Source organism: Protomyctophum parallelum (genome assembly GCF_964188405.1).
Source record: "Protomyctophum parallelum genome assembly, chromosome: 10".
In the NCBI taxonomy this organism is placed as follows: Eukaryota; Metazoa; Chordata; class Actinopteri; order Myctophiformes; family Myctophidae; genus Protomyctophum; species Protomyctophum parallelum.
The window spans coordinates 39,624,132-39,649,643 of NC_139704.1; the positions used below are offsets into that span (position 1 = coordinate 39,624,132).

At 41.2% G+C, this 25,512-nt stretch overlaps 1 protein-coding gene across 2 annotated transcripts in view; it reads left to right on the top strand.

Moving 5' to 3' along the window:
* Window positions 1-24,134, top strand: part of LOC310865622 (gamma-adducin-like) — a 25,566-nt gene extending 1,432 nt beyond the window's left edge. The window contains exons 1-15 of one of the 2 annotated variants that reach the window (XM_083774795.1): window positions 6,631-6,887; window positions 7,931-8,168; window positions 9,856-10,000; window positions 11,700-11,851; window positions 12,924-13,004; window positions 13,827-13,976; window positions 14,451-14,594; window positions 14,912-15,010; window positions 16,082-16,255; window positions 17,336-17,596; window positions 17,784-17,897; window positions 18,986-19,075; window positions 19,252-19,375; window positions 21,553-21,645; window positions 22,243-24,134. In XM_083774795.1, the coding sequence (XP_083630921.1) occupies window positions 7,968-8,168; window positions 9,856-10,000; window positions 11,700-11,851; window positions 12,924-13,004; window positions 13,827-13,976; window positions 14,451-14,594; window positions 14,912-15,010; window positions 16,082-16,255; window positions 17,336-17,596; window positions 17,784-17,897; window positions 18,986-19,075; window positions 19,252-19,375; window positions 21,553-21,645; window positions 22,243-22,493 (2,079 nt within the window). In that variant the 5' untranslated portion in view covers window positions 6,631-6,887; window positions 7,931-7,967 and the 3' untranslated portion in view covers window positions 22,494-24,134. Of the gene's footprint in view, window positions 1-6,630; window positions 6,888-7,930; window positions 8,169-9,855; window positions 10,001-11,699; window positions 11,852-12,923; window positions 13,005-13,826; window positions 13,977-14,450; window positions 14,595-14,911; window positions 15,011-16,081; window positions 16,256-17,335; window positions 17,597-17,783; window positions 17,898-18,985; window positions 19,076-19,251; window positions 19,376-21,552; window positions 21,646-22,242 lie in introns of those variants that run through there. The other variant, XM_083774794.1, reaches the window with a different exon arrangement.
* Window positions 24,135-25,512: the final 1,378 nt, after the last annotated feature.

Consider the following 25,512-nt stretch of genomic DNA (forward strand, 5'->3'; position numbering starts at 1 on the left):
ATGGTGGAGTCTGCAGCCAGCTCCTCCATTTAGATAAACAACGCTTGGTCCCTCTGTTGCCAGACTACACGGGAAAATAATCAATGTTCATTTAACTCTGAGAGTGTAAAAACTGACCCAAATGGACCCATAAGAGATAAATTAAGGCTTTTCCTGTGAACTCCAATGGTGCGTTCATTCAATGTACGTGCTTGTACTGCATCCAAACATAAGCGTGTGGGTGTGTGTGTGTGTGTGTGTGTGTGTGTGTGTGTGTGTGTGTGTGTGTGTGTGTGTGACCTGTGCGTGCGTGCGACCGTGCATGTGTGCGTGCGACCGTGCGTGTGTGCCTGTGTGTGTGTGCTTCTGCAGCAGTATTACATCCTATAGTGGAGAAGGCAGCATTCCAAGTGCAACAATGTTGATTGTTTCAAGTTTTGCCTGATACATTTTGATATTTAATATATTTTAACTGTCTCAAAGATTAGCCATTCTTACATCTTTGACAGTCGGATTAATCTTCTAAAATGTCAAGATTCCCAGAAATAAGAAAGGATGTAAACCTCACATACAAAGCACTGTATAATAATAAGGCATTATAATTCCGTCAGGATTACACACACCAATTTAATGTTAATGCTAAATGACTGGAAGAGGTGACATTCAAAGCCTGCAGAAGCATACAATATATCGGGGTAGTTTATGTCTTCGAGTAAAGAAAGCTTCCGTTGCAGCAGAATAAATAAATAAAAAGTCAATTCTGACAATGTGAAGTGAGGTGAAGAGGCCTGAGGTTGGCATTGTTCAACACTGTTGTGTGGCAGCCTCTGGTTATATTCTCATCAAAGATGCTGTTGAGACACTTTTTCACTTTACAGTCTACTGAGATAATGGTGAGATAATGAAAGTAAATTGTACTACAATTTTAGTTTGAACCCTATCATCCATATTCTTGGCATATAATAGGGGAGAAATTCTTGCAAAAATAGGCAAACATTCTGTGAAAATAGCAGAACATTTGCCTACAGATGGTGTCTTTCAACAGTTGGTATCATTTAGTCTGGGTTTGGGGTCAAGGGTCATTGAGTTGACGATATAAATGATTCTTGCAATCTCTAGTGCTAAAGAATAATTGCCAGAAATGGATATCTGGGAGGGAACAGAAACGAAAATGTTATGTCAATATTTCATAGACCCTCGCTACGGAGCAGGAAGAAAGTTGTACGCTCAATCATTAAGTGGTCATTAAGGAAATCCACAAAAGATGGACCATTATGAACTTTCACCTTGTGCTCAGACGAGGAGGAGGCATAATCAGTCAGAAAGGCAACGTGTCTCATGTTTTTCATCATACTGTGCTCCGAAAAGCATGTTATGGGATATTTGGCTGGGTGGTACCACACATTGTCACTGCACGCAGTCTATCCTTTCTGTTTTGTGACTCCCTCTGTGTCTGTCCTCCCTCTCTTCCGGTATTTTAGGGCTAAAAATGCAGTGTTGCGTCATATGAACAGATACAAGTTCCCCCTCATCTCACTGTTTTAGCAGCTGTAGGACATGTTATGAGTCCATCTGTCTGAGCAATAGACCTTAAAATAACAACCATGAAATGTAATGGCATGTAATGAACCCAACTTCTAATCAACCAAAGACTGGCTGGGTTGTAAAGAAATATTATTTGATTGGAACTGCTTGTGGTGCTTCATAGAATCATAGCCCATGAAGGTTAACTACGAATCAGTGATTAGATGTACCTATGACTTAAATAAAAGGTCAAAACCATCAAAGGAATTGATTGGGGTTTTGCCCAGGGCTATTCATAAAATACACTTGGTGCATAAGTATAATGACACTCCATCCATGGTAATAGAACCTACTACTGTATGTAATTATCACAGGATGCTGACACAGAAGACAGAATTTATATGACTTGTAAATGTGTTTACATCTCAGTATGTGTTGATGCTCTGTTAGATTTTAACTATACCATTTTGTCCTGCAGTCATTCCAATGATATTTAGTGGTTTTGTCTTGGAAAAGTCAAATGTGGTCTTTGGAGTGTGCAGAATAATTGTGTATGATTAGGTCCAATTGAGTTGACATTTTATGAGGATTAATTAAGTATCCCCTTAGTTTATAAAAAGTTTGTTTAAGTCATTACATAAATATTTAGGGTATATCTTAGATGTATTTGACATCAGCAGTAACAGCAAAGTAGAGAAAATGTTCTGTTATTGCATATTTGTCTTTGAATGTCATTTTTAATTGGTTTACATATAAGGCGGTGGGTTTGTAGACATTTCCAGTGAAGGCAGTGGTGTGAGTGGGGTGTGACAACTAAGACAAAAGAGGTTAATTTGTCCGTGAATATCAATAACCTCAACAATGATCTTTATGAATGGGCTTCTATAATGCCTGACATTTGGTCAATGTTTCCCAGATAGACTGTAGGGCTTGAAAAGTTCAGATACAGTAGAATGGTTGAGTGGGAGGATGAAGGTGTACGCCCGTCTGTGTGTGTGTGCGTGTGTGTGTGTGTGTGTGTGTGGGGGGGGTGTGTTCGTGCATGCATTGATATATCTTTAGTGCATTGGGATGGTTTCTATGGGAAGTCTACCAGAGTATACCAGAGTAGGCAACCAGGGTTGCAGGGTAACTGTGGAGAGTTGAAGGGTCATGCAGCTACGGAGTGAGAACGTTCTGCTTTTCATTACATCAACCCCATATGTCCTCGTATCTGAACCGCCTCCCAGACTCCACTGCGTTTCCTGGAATTGTTATGTCAGTCAGTGATCCAATCCCTCTCTCTCTCTCACTCCCCCAAAATTTAGACATTTGTGTGTGTGGGTGTGTGCGTGCGTGCGTGCGTGCGTGCGTGCGTATGTGTGTGTGTGCTTGGGTATCTGTGACATGTATGCATGTTGAAAGGGCAAAGAGTTTGGTTGGTGTGAATGCTAGAGATTCCATTGGTGCATTTAGTGTGTGGAAGTGATTTAAATATCACTAAAAGCTGCCAGAGACAGACAGTGGGGGGGTGGGTGGGAGGTGGGGGACTTGCTGGGCATCCCGGCTTTTTAAGTAAATCTCTGAGGGCTGGCTGAAAGTTTGTTTAAATTTGTGCAGCTTGTGTTTTCTGAAGTCTTGGTCTCATCTCCTGTTTACAGAGACTGAGGCGATTCAAATCACTTGAAACAAAAACAATTTGCAAGAGTTTCTGAAATAACCCAGCATGGTGTTCCATTAGTTTGTTGCTCTTGAATAACATCATTATCTGAATGGACAGAAATAATGTTCCTCTAAGCCAAAACTGTATAATTAAGGCGGGGCTCTAATAATTAAATTAGTGGCTAAGTGTTTTTATTGGCTCATCATCAGACTTGAATTTGTAAACATTGAAACTGACTTATATTTAGTCAAAGTGTATGCTGTGATGATGGTTTATGGCCTACCCTAAACCATCATCTGATTGATTGATTGATTGATTGATTGATTGAAATATAGAATTAAACGTTTGTAGAATAAGCATAGGAAAGCACAGTTCAATACAAGGTCTGCTAAGAGGATTAAAAAACCCAAGAAAGCAGTGCACTATAAGCCTTGTTTCCATGGGGTCCTCCATTTTCAATGAATCTGAAAATGTTATGACACAAATATACAGTATATGAAGGGGAAAAAATCACATCCGTGTGAAGTGAGGGCCGCTATTATTAAAGTCTAACTCATGTTGATTAGGTGATGTTATAGTGATGTAAAACAAACTGTGCCAACACAAACATTAAACGCCATTAACAATAAAGAGACAATATGACGTAAACGACACATTATGACGTACATTTTCCCTTCTTTGTCAATGCGTTTCCTAAACAAACTGAACTAAAGATAAACATTCAATCTGTGTATAGGAGGGGCTAGCGCCCCTCAAAAATAAAATAAAATAAAAAAACATCGAATAAACGGTTAGAAATCAAAAGAAAAATATGTACAGTAAGGGGGGGGCTTTGACTTTTTAAACTGGGGCCAGTTTCGAATTGCAGTCACCCTTAACTGCTCTTAGCTCTTTGAGAGCGGTTTTGAAGGTGAATGTGAGTAGGGATTCAAAATGTCACATTCCTTTATGGCTATTGGTAGGGCATTCCACATTTTCATGACATAGGAGCAAAAAAAATGTAACCCCTTGTTTAAGCCGAATCTGGGTTGAACATGATTTGTGGAACTCCCTCTGGTGTTGTGATTGTGGACAGCGTTGACGTTTCGGAAGTAGTTTTACAGGTGGGTGTCTTTGTGGCGTTTACCGTAGACCATGGCCCATTGCCCATTGCATATAGTCGAAGAAACCTTGAATGAGTACTCCTGCTAGTCTTCAAAGTATTCTTACTGACCAGTGAGGAGATCCTGTAGACCTGGAGAAGATCAGTCGATAGTGAGGCAAAGACTATTGTTTGGCCCAGCTGAAGAAAACACCCAAAACAGAGTCCGATGGCGGGGTGTGACTGTGGCCCTATGCTCCACCTATAGAAGTCTACATGAATAAGTCAAGTGAGGAGATCCTGCACAAAAATCTTGTTCTTTGGTAATACATTAGTTGCCATTTTATCACAGGAAAGAGGGCTTTTTCCGACCTGCAGTTTGCCTAAACTTTAGGCAGAAATCTTGTAATCTATTTGGATTTGGATTGGAGATTGTAGAATTACAGTACATTTCAAGCACAACTCAAAACAAAACTGTTAACTGTGGACGACACCATAAAGCATTACACTTGTTTACATTAGTGTCCACCATGTTCAATTCATCATAACATTTAGAGACGTACAAATATACACTATATAGCCAAAACCAGAAATCATCATAGAGGAGGTAAAAACATATACAGCGAGGGGAAAAAGGGGTGGGTGGGGAATTCAGATTTGGGGGGCAGTTTTGAATTGCAGCCGTCCGTAGGTGCCCTTTGAGAGCGGTTTAAAGTAGTCAAGGGATTTGCATGTCTTAATGACTGTTGGTAGGGCGTTCCACATTTTGGTGGCATAGGAGTGAAAATAATTTAGTCCCTTGTTTGTGCCGAATCTGGGTTGCACATGGTTTGTTGAACTCCCTCTGGTGTTATGGGGGTGGACTTTGTTGACATTAAGGAGGTATTTACTATTTAGACAGGTACATGGGTATCTTGGTGGTGTATCAAATCTTGTGGACCAGACCCGGGATGCTGCATGTACTCTGTCGTCAACCCTAAGGCATTCCAGCCTATCAAAGTGGGCAGGGGTGAGGTGGGTTCGGGGAGTGCGGCCAAGTAGCAGCCTGACCAGTTAGTTTTGGTAAGTCTGGAGCCTTGTTTTAAGGGCCTTTGAGGTGCTGTGGTACCAAGAGGTGTATGCATAGTCGAAGAAACCTTTTACGAGGGCTCCTGTTAGGGTCTTCAGGGTGTTTTTGTTGACCAGTGAGGAGATCCTGTATAGGAATCTTGTTCTTTGGTTGACTTTTTTTATTACGTTGGTGGCCATTTTATCACCGGAAAGATTTGCATCCAGGATGGAACCTGGTAGGTAATTTCATCTTTTCGTGTGATAATATTGTCACCCACTCTAACCAAGAAGCCATCTGCCTTGCTGAGATGATTATTTGGTCCAAAGAGAATGGATTCCGTTTTTCCCAGGTGTAAAGACAGTTTGTCATCAGCGAGCCAGGTGCAGATTCAGTGTTCCATTCACCTCCACCATCTGTTCTCTCCCCTCCAGGTAGGATTGCATCCAGCTCACTGATGTGCTATCAAAACAAAATGCTTTTAGCTTGTTAACCAGTATGGAGGTCCAGCATGACCATGCCGCAGTATTTGCCAGCATCCACCTCTGGCAAGATACTTTTCAACCTGTTCATAGACTACTCCATCACTTTCGAGATGGAGCTTAGAATAGAAATAGGGCGGTAGTTGCCAGGTCTAATTTGCTCCCTTTCTTGTTGGTTACTTTGGCCAGTTTGAAATCTTGGGGGACCTGTCACTGTTTGATGGAGAGGTTCATTATGTGGGTGATGATTGGAGCTATAGAGATGGCTGAGTCTCTGAGAAATTTGGAGGGGATATTGTCATGGCCAGTGGCCTTGTGGGGTTGAAGGGCACTCCGTTTTTTAGTTGTTACCATTGCCAGACTTCCATAAGATAAGATAATTTAGTTGTAAGATTAGATAGTAGTAGCCTGCAGTCATAAATCTAGAACTAGTACCAGTTATATATAGGCAGGGAGATCTCAGATCAGTGAGTGAAACATCTCAATTCTAAATAGACCCAGAGAATTTAAACCTCGTTTTGCATGCAGAGCCAGAGAAGACCCCTGGTTTAAACCTAATTTAGCTGAAGATCCCTGGCCGGCCCGGGAACCCCTCGGCTCAATGAGGGTCCTTGAACGTCGGACCCTACTTTGAAAACCATTGGTCTATTAGGCTGCAATAACTCTTTATGACTTCGGTCCCCCAGCGCTGGGTCCCACTCCCACCACCCAAGCCATTGAAACCAAACTCGACATGAGGCCTGGCCTGAACTGGTGGGTGGATAAGTGAAGTCACATGGTCACTTTTCCTTTTCCAACACAAACACACCCACACTCTCTCCTCCATGCGGCGGCCGCTCTTTTCACTCTTGTCTGTTTCACTCTCTGACTCTCACACACATTATTCACACGCAGTAGGCTCCGTCTGTGCGCTGTTTGGATACTAGTACTACTGGGATAGCCATTTGTAAAAGGTAGCCTAAGCCTACTTTTTGGGGGTATACACGCACGTTTGGGCGCTGCATCGTCTTCGCAATGTACCCGAACAGAGTTTAACGTTTTACTGTACTGTACCCCCGGAGACTATCAAAAGAAAGCCATCTGGACGTGATAAACTCGGGCCGGGGACGGGAAGTGGACGGTTTGGTTGAGGTAAATAATTTCCCACATAGCCTACTAGGTATCAGCCTGTTATTTGTTTTGTGTGTTGTTGCTTACTTTTTTGTTCGTTTGTTTTTGCAGCTGATTAGTTCTCAACAGTTTTAAAAGTTGCACAGTGAGACTGAGTGAGTGGAATTTATATAACGCGTTTGGCGAATCATCACGCCTCAGTAGTCAGTAGATAACGTTTGAATTTGAAAGTTCACAGCTGTATTTGATTTTTAAACTGTACTGGTACTAAACGGCTATTATGTACCAGGCGCGTAGCGTGAATCAAATGATTGACTGGGCAGACAGAGACCTAAAAGCCACTTTCGCTTTTTAAATGTATGTAACCCATCTCTGCCTAGAAAGACTATTTAATAGGCTACAGGTTGTGCGTCATGTAAACAAAAAGAAGAAGAAACAGTATTGTTGTGTACTGTACTGTAGGCTAATGATTAAGGCCTAAATGTTGGCTGAAACAATCCCCTGTCCACCCAACTGCCCCCCCACCCCCACCCCAGGTAACGTCTCAATGCCAAAGGCGCTGTGCTGTTTTACATGAGTTGATTTACATGTGTTACATGTCTGCCATTGAAGGTTAACTGCCGCTGGTTTCAGTGTTTTGGTTTCAGTCTCCACTTTGCACTCTGGTATCCAGTTATCCACAAGTGTGTGTCCAGATTGCATACATGTTTTTACTCCTAGTCCTAATCTTTTGAGTTTTGATGACTGCACTGCGTGTGTGTGTGTGTGTGTGTGTGTGAAATACATGTTATGCATTTGTGTAATATGCGTGGGTTAAGTCATTCAACATTATCGCTCTGTAGACGAAATGCCATTGCCCACACATAAACAGCCCCTCTACACAAACTTCAGCAAATCACCATGTTATCCCCCTATCCATTGTTACATCCATGTAATTACATGACTCATCATTGTGCATCATTGGCGACTCACTTGAGGGTGTTCATCATCACAGATGTTGCTTAGGCAACCTAACGACAAAACTGAGCTTTAATAGAGACCTGTGTCTCTGTCCTCCTTTACAGATTCCATAAAAAACTGTGAGAGGTCACGTGGTCGACGATGAGTCTGGTGGAGGTGAGACAGACGGCGGGGTCCATGACCCTGTCCCTGTCCAGCAATGACTCCAAGGAGCGCTACTTTGACCGCATGGACGAGAGCGACCCCGAGTACCTCCGCGCCAGGAACATGTCCCCCGAAATGAGGCAGGACTTCAACATGATGGGACAGAAGAAGCGAGTGACCCAGATGCTCCAGAGTCCAGTAAGTGTCCCCTCCCACACGCTAGCTTTCAGTGTCTCGATGCAATGGACATTACTTTCACAGCTGGAGTGGTCCATGTTGCAGCACCCAGACGAAAGCTCTCTCGGTTTATATATCCTATACATAAATATTTAATATAGTGGATAGAGAGAGAAAGAGAGATTAGCTGCCATAAACCATTAGATGCAGTGGTCAAAATTTGACCAGACTAATTAAAGCAGCCCAGGTGTTGTGTATTTTCATTCAACCACAGCCAAACTGACTGCTACTGTCTGGGGGTGGGGGCATGTTTAAACACTAACTTGTTAGACTTCTCTTGTAATTTGTAAAGGTAAATCTGCAATGTAAATAGCAATGAAGTTGCGTTAGCACATCCTTTGCCGTGTTAATATTTATTTCTGCATAAGACTAGTTAACTTCCACTTTGCATATGTACACACAGATGCTGGCTAAAGCGTATAGTATAAGGAGGACATAAGCCATAAGGGATCGAAAATAGAGTAATGCAGTTAGCTAGAAATGTGTTCCAAGGCGATGCAGTACACACACATATATACCCATGAAGTGCATGGAAATAAGATGAGCCCACGCTCGTCTGTGATTGCATAACGGACCTCAACAAGTGGAACCCGGCTCATCACCATGGGAACCGTGCTGAGATGAAGCGGAATGCTGGAGCTCAGCCACTGTGGCACACAGGAGAATAGTGCTGTTTCATTGGGAACGATACCCAAGATTCATTGGCCACTCTGCCAGCATAAATTGATAGCCAAGCTTAATAAAGAAACCCCCCCGCCCGCTCCCAGTCAAATCTTTTCACACGCACAAAGAGGTTTTTAATGGTCCCTTGTGATTTGTGTACACTTTTAATAAGGAAAAGCACACTGTGCTGTCTGTCAGATGCTGAGGAGTTAAAAGGAAATTGGGTCAAGGTTAGGTTGTATACACATGATGAACCAACATGGGTGTTCTCTTTCTCTTCCCCTCTCCTCTCTTCTTCTCTTCTCTTCTCTTGTCCTCTCATCATCGCTTCTCCTGAGTGTTATTAATAGAAAAACCAGATTGTGGGTACTGGTTGCAGTGTATTCTTGCAGTGTAATCAAGGCCTTAATAGTCCAGAGACACATGGTGACTAGTGAGTTCATCACCCACCCAGCGGAATAGAAAACCAGCAGTATTCTGCGTTCCCCTTGGACAGCAGTCAGTAGAAGAGACATCATCGTGGCATTTTGGAATGAAGATCCAAGATCGACTGGTCTCTCTTGCACGTTTGAGTTAATGTCCCGATTTGTTCTGGTGATAATATAATGTAAATGAGGAGGTGACCCATTGGTGTAGTGTTGGTGCCAAGTCTGAGATTTTGCCTTTTTTAAGGATCACTGCTGACCCATACTGCACTGATGCCCACTGTTGTCAGCCAGCAGTCGGCCTGGTCTATTTCAGGCTTTACCTTTCTCAGGGACCAAGAGTACTGCCTAGTTTTCTATTCCGACAGAATAGAAGAATAGCAGTACCTTGAGAAATATGCTAAGTAGTCTCTCAAGTGTTGTCGTCCATCAAGTCACTGTGGTGGAAGGGATTGACAGGCAAAGTACAGATGGATGTCCAGTGTGTTTTGGAGGATGTTTCTTTTCTTCTGTTCCTGTTCTCTTCAATCAATTCAATCCCTGTTCAATTTATTTTCCAGGTGTTTAAAGATGAGCTGGAAGGCCTGATCCAGGATCAGGTGACCAAGGGCAACAGCCCCACAGGCCTACAGGTTCTGCGGCAGATAGCTGACTTAATCATGGCGAGCACTTTGGGAGGAACTGGCCCCTTAACATCCCCCATGAGTGAGTGGCACTGTGTGTGTGTGTGTGTGTGTGTGTGTGTGTGTGTGTGTGTGTGTGTGTGTGTGTGTGTGTGTGTGTGTGTGTGTGTGTGTGTGTGTGTGTGTGTGTGTGTGCCCGTGCATGTGTGTGTGTGTGTGTGTGTGCCCGTGCGTGTGTATGTCTGTGCGCCTGATTATCATTCCATGTATATGTCTTCTCTTTGTCTGGGTGCATTATGCAGCTTGAGTATCTTCATTGTCAAAAGCTGAATTGTCAGACTCTTGACTTGTGACTGAAATGATGGGGAAGGCAAACAAAAAAACATGTTGACAGCATTCTTTATCCTGACTGTTTCTATTAGGTACCCCACATGCCCAGCCTGAATAATGAACTACAGCTGTTATGTCTACAGTGTCCATTATTACGTTGCCTGCCATGCCTGAACAGAGGTCACTGTGCATTTCAGCCTGGGGCTACAAAATATCAGTTTTCAAAAAAGTTGGAATGTCAAAACTGTTAATGTTTGAGAAATGTAAACATGGCCGCCACGCCATATGGCTTTGAAGTAATTAAGGCTGACCTGCTCCTTTTGTAAACGTTTAAAAAAACCCACTCTAAAAGTGGCCATAAAACACAGGACTCTGTTTGGTTGAATGCCCTTATACAGTATGCTCTCAAAATATCCGGCAGTGTCTTGTAAAAGGTTTTGAGGGCGGACGCTTTTATGATGTGATTTTTGTACGCAGGCTTTTTTTTACGAAAACATTTTGAGCTAGATGTTGATTAAAGAAACATATAAGCATAGATGAAAGAAGAAAGGAGATTTAAAGAAGGAGATGTAAACGTACAACATATGTACCAGGTGTGAGCTTAAATCTTTCCTCTACTACCCCAGATTTGAACCCGGTGTCCTGTGCAGTGGCGTAATAGTGATTCATTTTCGGTACAGTCACACACGCACACTCACGCACGTGCACTCGCGCCTACCTGTGCACATGCGCACAGAACAGCCGATAGCCTAAGCCTATATTTTTTATAGTGTCTGAGAGTTTTAGACACACAAACACAAAAGTAGACGTAGAATAATCAGACAACTTCTTTACTGCGCTGCAGAGTGAAACTAAAAAGTTTGCTTTGGATGAATCTATTCTTTGATGGTGGAGGAGGTATTCTTGTTGCATGCAGAACACCACAGAAGCAGTAGCCTACTGGAGCCATACTACTGAGCTGTGTTGCTTACCACGTATGAGAACGTGCGTTCAGGTAAACAGTTAAACCTGTTGTTATGCAAAGTAGTTGCCATTTGATTTGGGCACGGTACTTGACACAGCGTGAAAATAGGGGGCCACGCACACCGCCAGTAAACGTAGACCACTGGGTACTTGGTGCGTCTTGGAACGTCTGGTGAGGCTAGGTGCGTCTTCTCTTCAATCTCGGGACGCGTTCTAGCGTGCATGCGCGTGCACCGTTCCGTACCTGCGCGTGCATGTCACATTTATTTGGGTACCACGCCGTAGTACTGCGTTCTACGAGCATGACACCAGTGGTCCTGCGCAAATGCTGACATTTTTCCATTGAGCTAATAGAGCCTGACTGCTTGCTCGGGATACATTGATTGAATCTTGACCATCATCAAAATTTGTGTCAGATATAACAAGTTATATTGTATTGGACAGAATGACATTTTATTAATCTTTTTGCTTTGTATGGTTTGATGCAGGCTTAGGGATGGTAACCCCAGTCATGGACTTGTATGGCTTTGAGTCTCCGTCCTTTACCAAAGGGGAGAAACAGAACCGCTGCAAGCTGGCTAGCCTCTACAGACTTGTTGATCTCTTTACCTGGGCTCGATTCACAAGTTCATATGTAACAGTAAGTGCAAGTTTCAATGCAATGTATCTCCTAATATCTTATATTAAATATTTGTAACTGTGCTATCTTTTATGCATGTGTACTCACTATTTTGTAGTGGCATTTGTAAGTAAGAATGTCTCATGCTGATATTGGTCAAAGGAACTACTCTCTTCCAAAGCCAGAGAGCCGCCCCAAGACTTGAATTAATTGTTGAGGTGAAGAAAGGAAAATCTATCTGAAAAGGCAAGCAGTGGAGGCAGTACTATTGATGAGATGATTTAATGGGCCTATTTTGTTCTATTTTATGATGTAGTTATTCTACAATGTAACGCTGAACAATAAATGTAGATTTGTCGACAGAAGATTCTCCTTGAAATGTTCTCATTTTTACAATCTACAACAAGGTTTCATAGCGGTTACACGTCCTACATTTTCTTGGTTCTCTGGTTTCTGGATTTTGAAAGGAGTTGTTAAAGTTACATAACTATTGACCGTCCTGTGTGTGTGTGTGTGTGTGTGTGTGTGTGTGTGTGCGCGCGTGCGCGTGCGCGTGTGTGTGTGTGTGTGTGTGTGTGTGTACTCTAATGTGTATACTCTACTGTGCAGTAATTCTTAGTTGGTTCATATTTTTTGAAACATAGCAGTTTCCAGTTTAGCATTATATTAAGTATCTTGTGAACATGTACAGTACCTAGGATATGTAGGAAAATATTCTGAATTGGTTTAGTAATGCACATTTTAAATGCGAAACAGTTTAGCATTAAACTGTAACCTGCTATGGATGTAACTTCCACCAAGCATTATTATGGAGAGTCACCAGGCATTCTGCTCTATGCAAAACCAAATAATACAGAATTATTATGTCTGATTATTGTACACATTTCCTACCACTGTGATTGTTCTGATTATTTATTTGTTGTATATGTTAGTATGCACAAAACATTCAGAGGGATGATTGTGGAAAAGAGAAATGCATAAGTTAATTACACAGCATGATCTGGTGGCTAAGATTTAATCACATGCCGTTGCTAATTAAACATTTGAGTGTAAAATGTTGCCTTTTCACACATTTGTGCAATTTTCCCGTCAGGTGCGGGTGAGCAAAGAGCAGGATCATGTTCTTATTAGTCCACAAGGTCTGTCTTTTGCTGAAGTTACAGCAGCAAATTTGGTGAGTACTGAGTACACTGTCATGTGTGCTGCATTTGTTTATAATAATAAATTATTGTAATTCTGAATATGCATATGGTAGCTGTTTTTTTTGTAGTCACACTGTTAAATGTTGAGTGTTAATTTAACCAGAGTTAAATTAACTCTGAGAAATTCATTAACTCTGAGAAATGTTCTGTGCAGGAAGAATTAACATGCACATACACATTGACGTCTATAGACGTAATTTAAAATCCAATGCTTAACTACCATTGATGTCTATAGATGTCAATCAGTGTTTTCAGTGCAGAGAGAGTAAGTAAGACAACCAGGACGGTGCTCACGGGAGATGTGCAAGTCATTACATTTTAAAATAGTAAAAGGTGCTCCTGGATTAGACGGGATAAGACATCAGATAAAAGACATGGATCTGGATCTGGGCACTCATAGTGGTTTATTTTCAGTGTGAGTAAATCTAGAACTCTCGGTCAGAGGACAACCGGAAAAGACCTGATAAAAATAAAACCAAGCCAGAAAAGTTATAGTATTATAGGATTTCACAATTGTTCTGCTTTCTGTTCCTAGAGCGTTTTTGGTGAAAACATAGCTTATTCAACTGACTAAACAGTAAACACACCTTTCTTTTCTGATGAAAGTAGATAATCTCTTCTTTTTTCAGATATTTGGTATTTACATAGAACAGCAAAGGCATTGCAATAAACCCCATTAGATATAGATAAAATAAAGTAGTGGCATGTTTTGTCACAGAATGAAATCAATTTGACTGGTAATTGTTTTGACCCCCATCACAACCCTTATTGTATTGCTTTTTTGTGGTTTCTAGATCAAAGTGAACATGCTTGGTGATGTAGTGGACCAGGGCACTACAGATCTGAGTATCGACCCTTTTGGCTTCAGTCCACATGCTGCCATTTACTCCATGCGGCCTGACGTGAGGTGTATCATACATATACATACTTCTGCTACAGCTGCTGTAAGTATACTCCAAGATTGTACAGTAGAATAAATGAGCATTATATGAGCTTAATCTTTCGTGGTTTAAAAAGGAGGTGGCTTGCGCACATCCAGTTCTTTGCTGGTGCTGGACAAAAGGTAGATACATACAGAGAAGGAGTAGCTAGTCCACACACAGTCTTTGCTCCAACAGTGTTTTTGTTAAAACACCATTAACTCAGGACACATCTTTCGTGGGACATAATAAGCTGCAGCTAAATGCATATTTGGCTTCGGGGGAAATGAGTTGAATATATCCATCCCTCTGCATGCCTACTTATTTTGGATGCAGACACGTTTTAATGTGCATTACCAATCCCTTTGAGGTTCCAGTAAATTGCATGGCACATGATTTACATTGCACAGTAAAGTTTAATTTGATGCCCCATGGCAAAAATGTGCCTTTTAGTTGTCGACACAACAGTCACAGTTTGCTTTTATCCCGTGTCAACAGGTGTCCTCCATGAAATGTGGCATCCTGCCCATTTCCCAGGAGGCTTTGCTTCTAGGCGATGTTGCCTACTTTGGTTACCATGGCTGCCTGGTTGATCAAGGGGAGAAGGTGGAGTTCCAGAAAGCCCTGGGCCCTACTGCCAAGGTAAAAAATCAAACCACCAGCATCTTGACCACAACAACAAGTGATTGTTTGCTTAGTTGTTTGTGACTGGTCTGAAATAACCTGACGTTCTGCTATACCTATTTGTTTGATTGTTGTTTTTCCATCTTGTGTGTTGTGCCAGTTTGTTAACAAATGCTTTATTCAAATGTTAGTTTATGCAGTTTATGCAAACTCCAGCATCTAACCGCTTGTATGGAATTAGGAATTCTTAATGTGTATATTGATACATACATTTTAAACTGTATTGTTATTACTAGTGGTCCTAATGTATTTTTTTGTCTTAATATGTTTCGTAGGTTCTGGTCTTGAGAAATCATGGATTGCTTGCTCTGGGGGAAACCATTGAAGAGGCTTTCCATTACGTGTACCACTCACAACAGGCGTGTGAAATCCAGGTATATAATTAAATCTATATTTTTCTCCTTGCACAGTTACTGACTGCTAATGGCATAGCGAATGCTTTGAACTGTTTTGCAGAGCAGTGGGACCACTTTGGAACATTTGATCTGTGTGTTCTGATTTTAACAACACTACTATCACATTGATACTGATAATACTACTGTATATAATGTTTGTCTTTTTCATCTTTTCTTTTTTTGTTCAAAAGGAACAATTGCTCCCTGATTTTTAGAATTGACTCAAATTTCCCCTCTAACCTTAAATTTGAACAATGCAGGATTTTCTTGCATTGTTGAAATGTTGGCAATGTGTTTAACATCTGTTTCAACAAAGTTAAATCAAACATGTGATTGAGACCATTGTTCCCAACCAGTGCCAGGTGAAACCCTGTGGTGTTTGTGGACACACTGGGCAGTTACTGAAACACTGTTTGCGTGAGACAGGATTTTGGATGCCTTCATCTCCTTGACTTGATTTGTTTTTCCATTGTTACCATGCATGTTTAAGATATTGTCATTACACCAAAATTTGACCCATGTTGACAAATCAGTGACACGTACAGGCAACTGACTCTTCGCTAAACCCCACCCCAAAAGCGATTGTCCAATGCCTATCCAAGTCTGGCAAGCTTCCGTCACCTCATAGCTGTCAATGTTATTTTGCATCATGGTTGTGTTGTTGAATGTAGAGGGCTTTCACTTCTAGTATTTTTTTTAATCAACTAGCCAACTAGTACCAACAAGGTCGACTAGTGGATTTACTAGTCGACAAGTTGAATAGTTGACTAGTTGCTTAAAGCCCTAAAACGCCATTCCACTGGCCATGCTGGAAGGAGTCACTATAGAAGGAAGTATCAGTCAGTATTAGTAGCGACTTCTAATTTGCGAGAGCTTTTTAAAGTGAAGACGTGTGCCAAACCTGCATTGTTGAAACTTCCTGATTGATATTTAACATTACTCATGCTAAGCTTGCCATCAGACTATTTTGGCTGGCAACTCCAAACCATAAAATAAACAGTATATCTTTGAAATAATGTATTAATTTAATTAATGTCCTGACTCCTGTAGGTGAGCGCTCTGAGGTGTTCTGGCGGAGTGGACAACCTTGTGGTCTTGGACAGGGACAAATTTAAGCCTCTGACCCAGGGCGTGGCCGCCGCTGGGGTGGTGATTGACGGTGAGGTCAGATGGAAAGTGGGCGAGGCGAAGTTCGAGTCCCTTATGAGGATGCTCGACAACCTGGTGAGTGAACCCTGACCCCCTGCCCCTTACCCATGATGCTTTGAGTTTCCTCTCTCGGTGCACTTCCTGGGGAAGTGTCTGATTACAAGACTCTGACTGATGGAACGCACAATGAAAGTAGACATGTACAGTATTTCAACCATGCAATTATTCATATAATTGGATGTTCTTGTTTTACAACAGATTCTGTCTATGTGAAGTGATTTTGCTCAATACTGTGTCAAATTGACTTGAAGGGCCGTTTGGTCTCCTGACAAAGGTAGTGATTTATTCATTGTTAACCTGTGGATAGCGTGGTGTTTGCGTTCACTGTCATCCGGCGATATATTTGGTGTGATTGTCAGCTTGACCACCTCTGTTATCATACCGCTAATAACATCTGTCTGACAAATTCTCTCTGTACATAAGATGTCAGACCGGGTATGTCTGATGTTTTGTCATGTCTTTGAGTGGGTCACGAATCACTATGGCTAACAACTGGGTTCGAGGAGGCTGCAGCTGTGTTCGCTTGTTCAGCTCTCTGTGATCATAGCAAACCCACCCCCGCTGTCATGGCTTCCAGATGGGAAGGCATGCTGTGGGGAGTGAAGAGGACACAGACCACACAGCCACACAGAGACCATGGAGTGGACTTAACAGACAGACAGTAAAATCCACAGTATTAATTCAACTCTTGAGAGTGACGATTACATTTGTACACTTTGTACAAGAAATGGATAAATGAACACTGAGGATTTTACTGTGCACTGTGGATTGCCTTCAGTGAGAGTCTGCTTGAATCTTTATTTCTTTGATGTTTCCTCAACAACAGGCTCCCTCAATCCCTCATGGTTAAATTATACTGACTGATAAGTCTTATCTTCTCCTTTTGCAACTGAACAAAGTGGACATGTCTCTAATACGTGTCATTCATGTGAACCCTGCGAAAGGTTTTGAACTTTCAGAGACACGGGCTCAGAGCACCCTGGGTGGTCTGTGTTGAAGACCTATAACATATTATGTAAAAGTTAAAACTGCAACCGTTTTCTGCCTCTTGCAAAGGATAACCTTTTAACGCCAGGGTCCGTCTGTCACTTTTAGGGTTACAGAACAGGCTACACTCACAGGAACCCCATTGTGCGGGAAAAACCTCGATCTAAGAATGATGTGGAGATCCCTGCCACAGTATCCGCAGTACCGCTGGAAGACGACGAGCTCGGCCTGCGTAGTCCATTTAAGTTGCAGGCGCAGAAACAACAGAGGGAGAGGACCCGTTGGCTTAACTCGCCCAACAGCTACCTGAAGGTGAACGTGCCGGAACGCTCATTCAGTGGAGAGTGCAGCCCTAGGACCAAGACTATGGTGAGGAAATGCTGAAGGATTCAAACACTTCGACTCTGAGCTTGGCTTCACAAAAGTGTTTGTCAGTAGCAAAAGCTGCAATTTCTCTGTATCAGCCTGCCCTCTTGTGGAAGCTATAATAAATGCATCTTTGAGACACTGCATTGGTCAAACCCCTCATTGTTTTCCATTTTCTTATTTTCTTTAGTGGATGAAATCTTCAGAGCCAGGCAACAGTATGTCCCCAATAAGAATTGAGGACCCAAATCAATTTGTCCCACTTAACACAAATCCCACAGACGTTTTGGATAAGAGGAACAGGGTGAGTTGGAATCATGTGTTTTCATACCATAAAGTAAAGACACACAAAGCCTGCCACATGTTACAAATGCACCAATTGTTTTTTTGTTCTTCTTCTTTTTGCGTATTATGCAATACTTGTTTCAGCTCTGTGAAACTTCTTATATCCCAAGTTTAAGCCTCAAGCTCAACACATATTGGGCTAACACAGACCGAACATTTTGTTCTGTATTATGTGGAGGAATTGCTGTTGAACTTCTCTCCCAAAGAAATATATTGATCACGATCTAAAGCGCACCCCTATAGCATGGCAACAGGCTTCAGCTCAGAACAGATTCAGTCAAGCGTAAAACACTGAACTGACCTAATGCCATTACCTAACCATCCAGTTTCAGCGTATTTCTCTAAGAGAGGAAAGTTGGTACAGTAGGTAGTACTTTGTGTTAGTCTCATTGTGTAAATAGTAATATGGGGGATATAAATGTGAAATTATATATGATATGATTATGAACCACTTAAATCAAACAGAATTGATTAGTGGCAACTGTACTTGGTATGCTCTTTTTTCACTATACACCAAAAGTCTTAACCGGAAATATCTACAAGCTCACAATGCGTCAAATGTTCCCCTCAGAATATATATATATATATATATATATATATATATATATATATCGCATTTATATTTATATATTCACAACTTTGCACATGAACAGAGACCATTTTACTGTTAATGGCTTTATTTCTTCATAGTTATAAAATCATTACTAAATACGTAACCCTAACCTTGATTTGATTTGAACGTAAATAAATCAATATTTCTCCCAGAGACAATTTTCAGCTCGATTTTAAATCAATCTGGGATTTGAAATGCATATTTACTTTTAGTGTGTTGGATTATTGCTCTCATCTCTCGTCTCTGTAAGTTGATTTTCATACCGTGCTGAACTTAATGGAAACAGTGGCGCCCCCCGAAAATCCAAACAAACTCCTGTATACTTTGGAAAATGATTGGCAGTATAGTAAATTATACTGTGAAATGTTGTCAGCGGGCTAAACATGCAAGACCACCTATATGAAAGAAAAACCATCTTGAATGCTTTTCTGTAGATAAGAGAACTGAACAGATGTGACCAGATGACCTCCGGGCCAAAGTCTCAGTTACTGGCAGGCATCGTTGTGGACACCATTCCAGGACCAGTGAGTACATCTACCGTCTCAAAATAGCATAGAATTACTGATGTCTATAATATGAATATAAATTGGCCATTTTCTACTTCGGCTCATAGTGGAATAGTGTCCTTGGTTCTGTGTGATGCACATTTCTTCAGGTCAGCCCAATATATAAATATGTTTATTATGTATTTTCTTATCAGGCTTTCATCATTGAGGACGAAGAGCAGACGCGTTCTCTTCCCCCGAATCCGTTCAGTGGGCTTACGGAGAAGGCGCTGGAGGAATACAAGAACGTAATAGAACGAAGACAGCAAGGCCTTGAAGGTAATTCTTTCTCCTTTAGACGCATTACAACTATACTTCCATATCATGGGATGCTGTCATGAAGTCCCACTTTGGACCATTTATCTTGAAAAGTCTGAAAACCCTACTTAATCGTAATCCTACTTGGGCTTTCAAGAGCTCAGACGTGGCCTGTGTAGATTGTGAGAGTAGCATAGTTGTCAAGCTAATCCTAGAGGTCAGCAGAGGTCAAAGACGAAATTGAGATGTATAGATGCAACTGTTTTCTAAGGCTCATGGAGATCTGTGACATCAGCACCAGGCCAGCAGAGGAACTTTATTTTAATTTTTTATATATATATTTTTTTTTATCCCACGATTTTGTAACCCATTTTTCACCCCTGTGTCAACTTTTTGCATGCCTAGAGAACACTTAACGGGAATTCAGAGCCCTAGATGCAGAATTCCACTAGTTCCCTGTGTACCTTATAAAGCCTTTTTCAGCTGTTTAACATTGACAAATATGCAAATGAGTACTAAATCTTAAACTCATCCTGAGACGGTATTTGGCTAAAAGTAACGAACCATTATCCCTGCTGACACGGCCACTTTACTTGAATAAAACTATTCCTTCATGTTCCATCTGCCATTCCACCATTCGGAAAACTCGCCAGTGAGTGCCCTCTGGTGACATGCTAGACTGAATCCAACTGGCACTTCCAGAGCCAAATGCTCAAATTAAAAGGTCTGTGTGCGGCAGCCACTCTCTCCTTGACGCTACAGTGCCGACAATGCTGCCGAACATTTAAGCGCCCAATGTGTGTATTGCACCCATAGACTGTAAAAAATATGGACAAAGCGTTCGCCGGGTCTAACATGAACGTAAAATGAAGCCTGTAATAATATGGTAATTCCTGATGTAAGTCGCCATCTTTCTAGATCCGTTTGGTACCAGCTGGCCATTGGCTGGCTCCGTTTTGGACCAGCTGGCCATTGGCTGCCCAGACAACGAGGCGGGACTTCCCCCCTTCTTCTCCGTTGGTTTTTATTTTGACTCGAGTGGGAGGGGAATCCCGATCATAGACTGTAACGGTAGCCACGCCCCTCAGAACATACGCGATGGTTTTTTTTCTTTATGGTCATTTTTTTAATTAATGGGACCATAATTTTCCAAAAAGAATATTATGACATTAGAAATGAGACTTTAAACTAGTGACTGGAAGAAGAAAGTATTCATGACCATGTTTATTAAGGTAATACAGTCTAGGTGAAGTTGGGCCAAAATACATGGGCCTCTATGGAGCTATGGGGCTTTTTGGGTCCAGTCCAGCGCCACAACAGGCCATTATATGAACTACCGATTTCAAATGAGGCTTCACGAAATATCTGGCTGACTGCCCCCCTGATTGCACCTCCCACAAGGGAGTCAAGGGACCCACTTAAGTCATCTCACCCCAGAACGCCAGCGTTGTTCTGATGACCGTGAGGGCAGAGAGAAAGAATCAGGGACATTGCAAGAGATTAGTCTAACTAAAACGACAAAGTGAAGTGATTTATTGCCTTCTCTGTTGCAGTTGATGATAGCAATGACGTGATCGAAATTGTAAATTTCATTAGAGCCTAACGACTCAAAGATCTGCAATTTGAAGTAACATTTTGTCCGAAAATAATGGACATGGCCTGCCTCGGCACACTAAAGTCAAATATCACTTTCAATTAGGCCACAAGAGATGAGAGAGACATTCACGTAACCTTGCATTTTAGTAGATATAACAGAAGTTACAGAACACTTTTTGTTAACATGCAGTGTCACTACAATGTTGTTACAGATATCGCTTGACTTTTGCCAAGCTGGGTAGTTTACAATGCCACTTGCTGGTGAATGTGTATGTCTCTTCAGTTCTTTAGTAAGTAGGTCGGGATACCAATTTTATCCACTGAGGAAAGAGAACTCGTACAGGTGTGTGTGTGTGTGTGTGTGTGTGTGTGTGTGTGTGTGTGTGTGTGTGTGTGTGTGTGTGTGTGTGTGTGTGTGTGTGTGTGTGTGTGTGTGTGTGTGTGTGTGTGTGTGTGTTCCTGCGCGCATGTGTGCATGCAAATATTACACCTAGTGGTGCTAATTAGACATGCAAAATTCTAATTCACAATGCTCAGCATAATGTCCTCATTCCACACATGAATTTGAGGACGACTAAATGCTAAATGAAATCCTCTTGCAGATGCAGATGATGCCACTGACGCAGATGAGATGACCACGTTTGATGGCTCCACTATTTCACTCTCCCTCTCCCCAATAATGAGTCCAGCTAAAGGTAATTGGTTTGCCATTACCTATTTTGTATTTAGATTGATATATTTTTCTATTATTTATAATTCTCTCTCATGTTTAGATAATAATGCCTCCTTGGAGTATTTAAAAACTGCTTGGGAAAACGACTTAGGAATATCTATCACTGACAAGCAATGGTCTACATCTCAAAAGTTTGTGCACTCTTCTTCAGTATGTGCCAGGCACGGTCTTATACAGTTTAAAATATTACACAGGTTACATTTGTCAAAGGAAAAACTCAACAGAATGTTTCCAAATGTGAATCCAGCCTGCGACAGATGTGGCCAGTCGCCGGCCACTCTAGCTCATATGTTCTGGCACTGCACTAAACTAACATCATATTGGCAAAGTATATTTAAATCACTGTCAGACATTGTTGGAAGACCTTTTGACCCGGATCCACTGACAGCAGTTCTGGGGGTCTTATTATATTCTGTGTGATTGCAGTTCCTACATTGTGAAAACCGGCGTGTTAATTTAACTCAAATTGGACCCGTACGAGTACATTTTAGACTAAGTTAATTAACACACTGAATGTACCCACCCCCATGTTAACTGAGTGGGTTTCATCTGTTGACAGACCTAATACTCAATGGGAAAGACCACTTGGCAGAGACCGACGAGGATCTAAGCATTGATCTATCCAAGCTGAGCGTGAGCACTACAGAAACGGTTGAAATCTCCATAACAACCACAGAGAAGCCGGGGGAGCCTCAGACCCCAGAAAGCCAAACCAAGTCCCCCAAGAAGAAGAAGAAGAAGTTCCGTACTCCATCATTCCTGAAAATGAACAAGAAGAAAGAGAAGGAAAAAGAGAAATTGGAAGCCTAAGTGGATAAACTGAAAACAGTAACCTTTGATTGGAAACATAGAATTTGCCTCCCTCCCTCCTGGGTATACTCAATAGATTCCCAGCTTTTTGAAGGGAAGTTAAATAACTGACTGAAACTGACTGACATTACTGAATAAAAAGAGAATTTCTCCATTATTGGACTCATTTTGGGAGAAAATACTTGCTTCGGGGGAAATGTCTTATAACATAAGATATGCAGATCAGCAGACATAAAATAGATGTCTGCCCTCAGAGGATTGTTTTTATGTGAGGGCACACAATATGAAATTAATGGTGGACATACTGTAAAACAGGCATATCAATAGTATTTGCTACACGTCTACTAAGTATAGTCTACTCTATACTTGGTAAACTAATACTTGGCTCTGTACTTGGTCTTGTCTTTATTTCGTCTTCACCAAATCTTTTCTGCAAATGTTCCCAACCAGAATAGGGACGCTAGCTTTAAAGTTTTGATGAAATGGGTGCCATTGCCATAGGACACTGCAAAAGGTTTGAACCTTATCAGTGTTTCAGTTTATTGAGTGTTTTGTACATGTGTTTAGACTTATCCAAGTTCTTTGAATGTATATTGAACAGCCAGAAAAAGCTGTCATTTTAAGAACGTGAGAATTGTTTTATGGTAGACATGTTGACGTTATCTGAAGTCAAGCCTTAGGAATTATGATTTTTCAAGTCATAGTAATACAATAATATTGAAACTATCTTTTGAGTATCTGTGAGTTTAAATGATAGATTAACACAATGTATAGTGTTTCATAGTTAAGTCAAGGATTTTGATTGTGCTACATGTAATAACAAATAGTTTGATATTAGGCAAACTATAATGCTAGTAATGCCCATTTTCCAATACCTGCTGTTGTGATATAGAAATAACTGTGACTAAATATTAATTTAGAGTTAGACTTCATATGAAAATATCAACATTTTACAGTTGAAAATGTCTTGTTTTCAGCAACAAACAGTTGTACAATGAAGAATGCGTTTGCCATAAGTAGGAAGGAAACAAGCAAAGCTGTGGCCTATCATCGCTGAACTGTGCAAGTTGAATGTTGAGATTGAGATTTTAACTGATCTAAAAATAGCAAAGGGATTACAATATTTGGAAAGCAATTGTTTGGAGACACAGTTTCAGATTCAGATTAAGTATTTTTAGAGGATCATAGCTGTACTGTCTGTTATATGTTAACATCCCAGTCAACAATGTGAATAATTTGCTTTGACCCAAAGGGAGAGAATTCTTTGCCTTTTGTATATAGTATGTTTTTGTGAAGTTGTTTGTAACGCTATACCAAAATGAAGGTCATTATGTTTTTTTTATTTGACAATACAACCTAATAATTTTTCTTCCATGTTCCTTGTTTTGCTATTGGGATGCCGTTTAATCTGAGCTCATTATTTACAGTCATACGTGAATATACACACTGTTTACAGATTGTTGTACTAATGTATTTTTTGTACATGACTGACTGCTTTTATCGACTCTTGCTTTTTGTATTGCCTGGGCATTCATTCGTGTAGCATATGGTGCTTTGCCTTATATCCGTCTTGCCAAATGTCATTCCTATGAAATCACATTCCATCTGTGGTAATAAACACTGACATGTGTTTTGAATTGCTTTTTATCCGGATATTGTTCTTTTTTGTCATTTCCTTATGCAAGTTTAAAAAACAAGTAAAATGTATAGGGAAATTTAACAGGGAAATCAAGGAAGGAAGGTTAAAAGGTGGAAGGACAATTATAAATGTCACAAAACTACATTGAGAACATTCCACCTGCTATACTGTATTTCTAGTAGACTAGCCAATTTGGTTGGATAAAATCCAGCTAACATTTGATCAGTGACCCTAACGGCCTGTCATTAGAGAAGAAAGAACACCCATGGTATGAATTAAAACTTTCCACATATCTAATAACAGCCTGGAGAGACAAAATAGCAGTGGCCTTGTAAAACAATGCACTCCGTTTAGTGATAATTGTCTGTGAAGCTGTATAATCAGTCTTCTGCCATCACATGAATGGGTGTTGTCATGGTAATCCACAGAGGGGCCTATGGAGACAAAGAGGGTATTTGGTGTCTCCAACAGGTGTTCATGTCATGTTAAGGGAGTGAGATCCATACCTTCCCAGACCGCAGGCCCCATCCCCCTTCCTATAAGGTGACATAAGATGGAGAAAAGCCAGAGACAAAAATGCATATCGCAGGTGATGGAAACTCGTCATAATGAATTATCTATTAACTATTCGGAAACCCAAGTTATTTTGAAAGAAAAAGCATGACAATTGAATTGACAAGAACATTCCCTGCACGACCACTGTAGCCCTAGTAGAACAAAAACAGCATCAGTTCTAATCTGTTCTGAAAGAGCATGTCACAACATTGACATGCTGTACTTCCGTTATTGTCTGAACAATCCTTTACGATGTGGGGATGACGAAGCTTAGTGTGAGCTCCTCCATCTCTGTCAGTGTTAATGAGATCGAGGGCCATAGAGGCTTGCTTAAGGAACAGGTGACACTCTCTGGCCTGCTGCTGTGTCCTGCTGTGACCTCGGGACAAAATGCACTCATTGTGTGAAAACAATGGGACACGACTACACGATGCCTCATCTAATCAGACCTCTGAAGACCACCAGCACGTTGAAGACAGCCAGATAGATAAATTGCAAACTGAAAAATGACATTTTCGGATGTTACTTCTGTAAGATATTGGTTAAAAAAATAATAATAACTGCTTTCTGTTCAATAATGCATATTGCCTTTTACTGCTGAGGGAGAGTTGAGCTTGAGGGCTGTTTGGCACATTGCTCACATACACACAGAGACACGCATACATAGACACGCAACAAGCACTGGCAAATGCACACCACACCGTGTGACTTTACGTCCTCTGTGAGTCTGTGTGACAGCCGAGCCACCGGTGTAATCCTCAGGCTTTTCAGATTACTCCAGTTGGGGTCACATTCTACACACCATCCCACAGTGGGTCAGCTTTC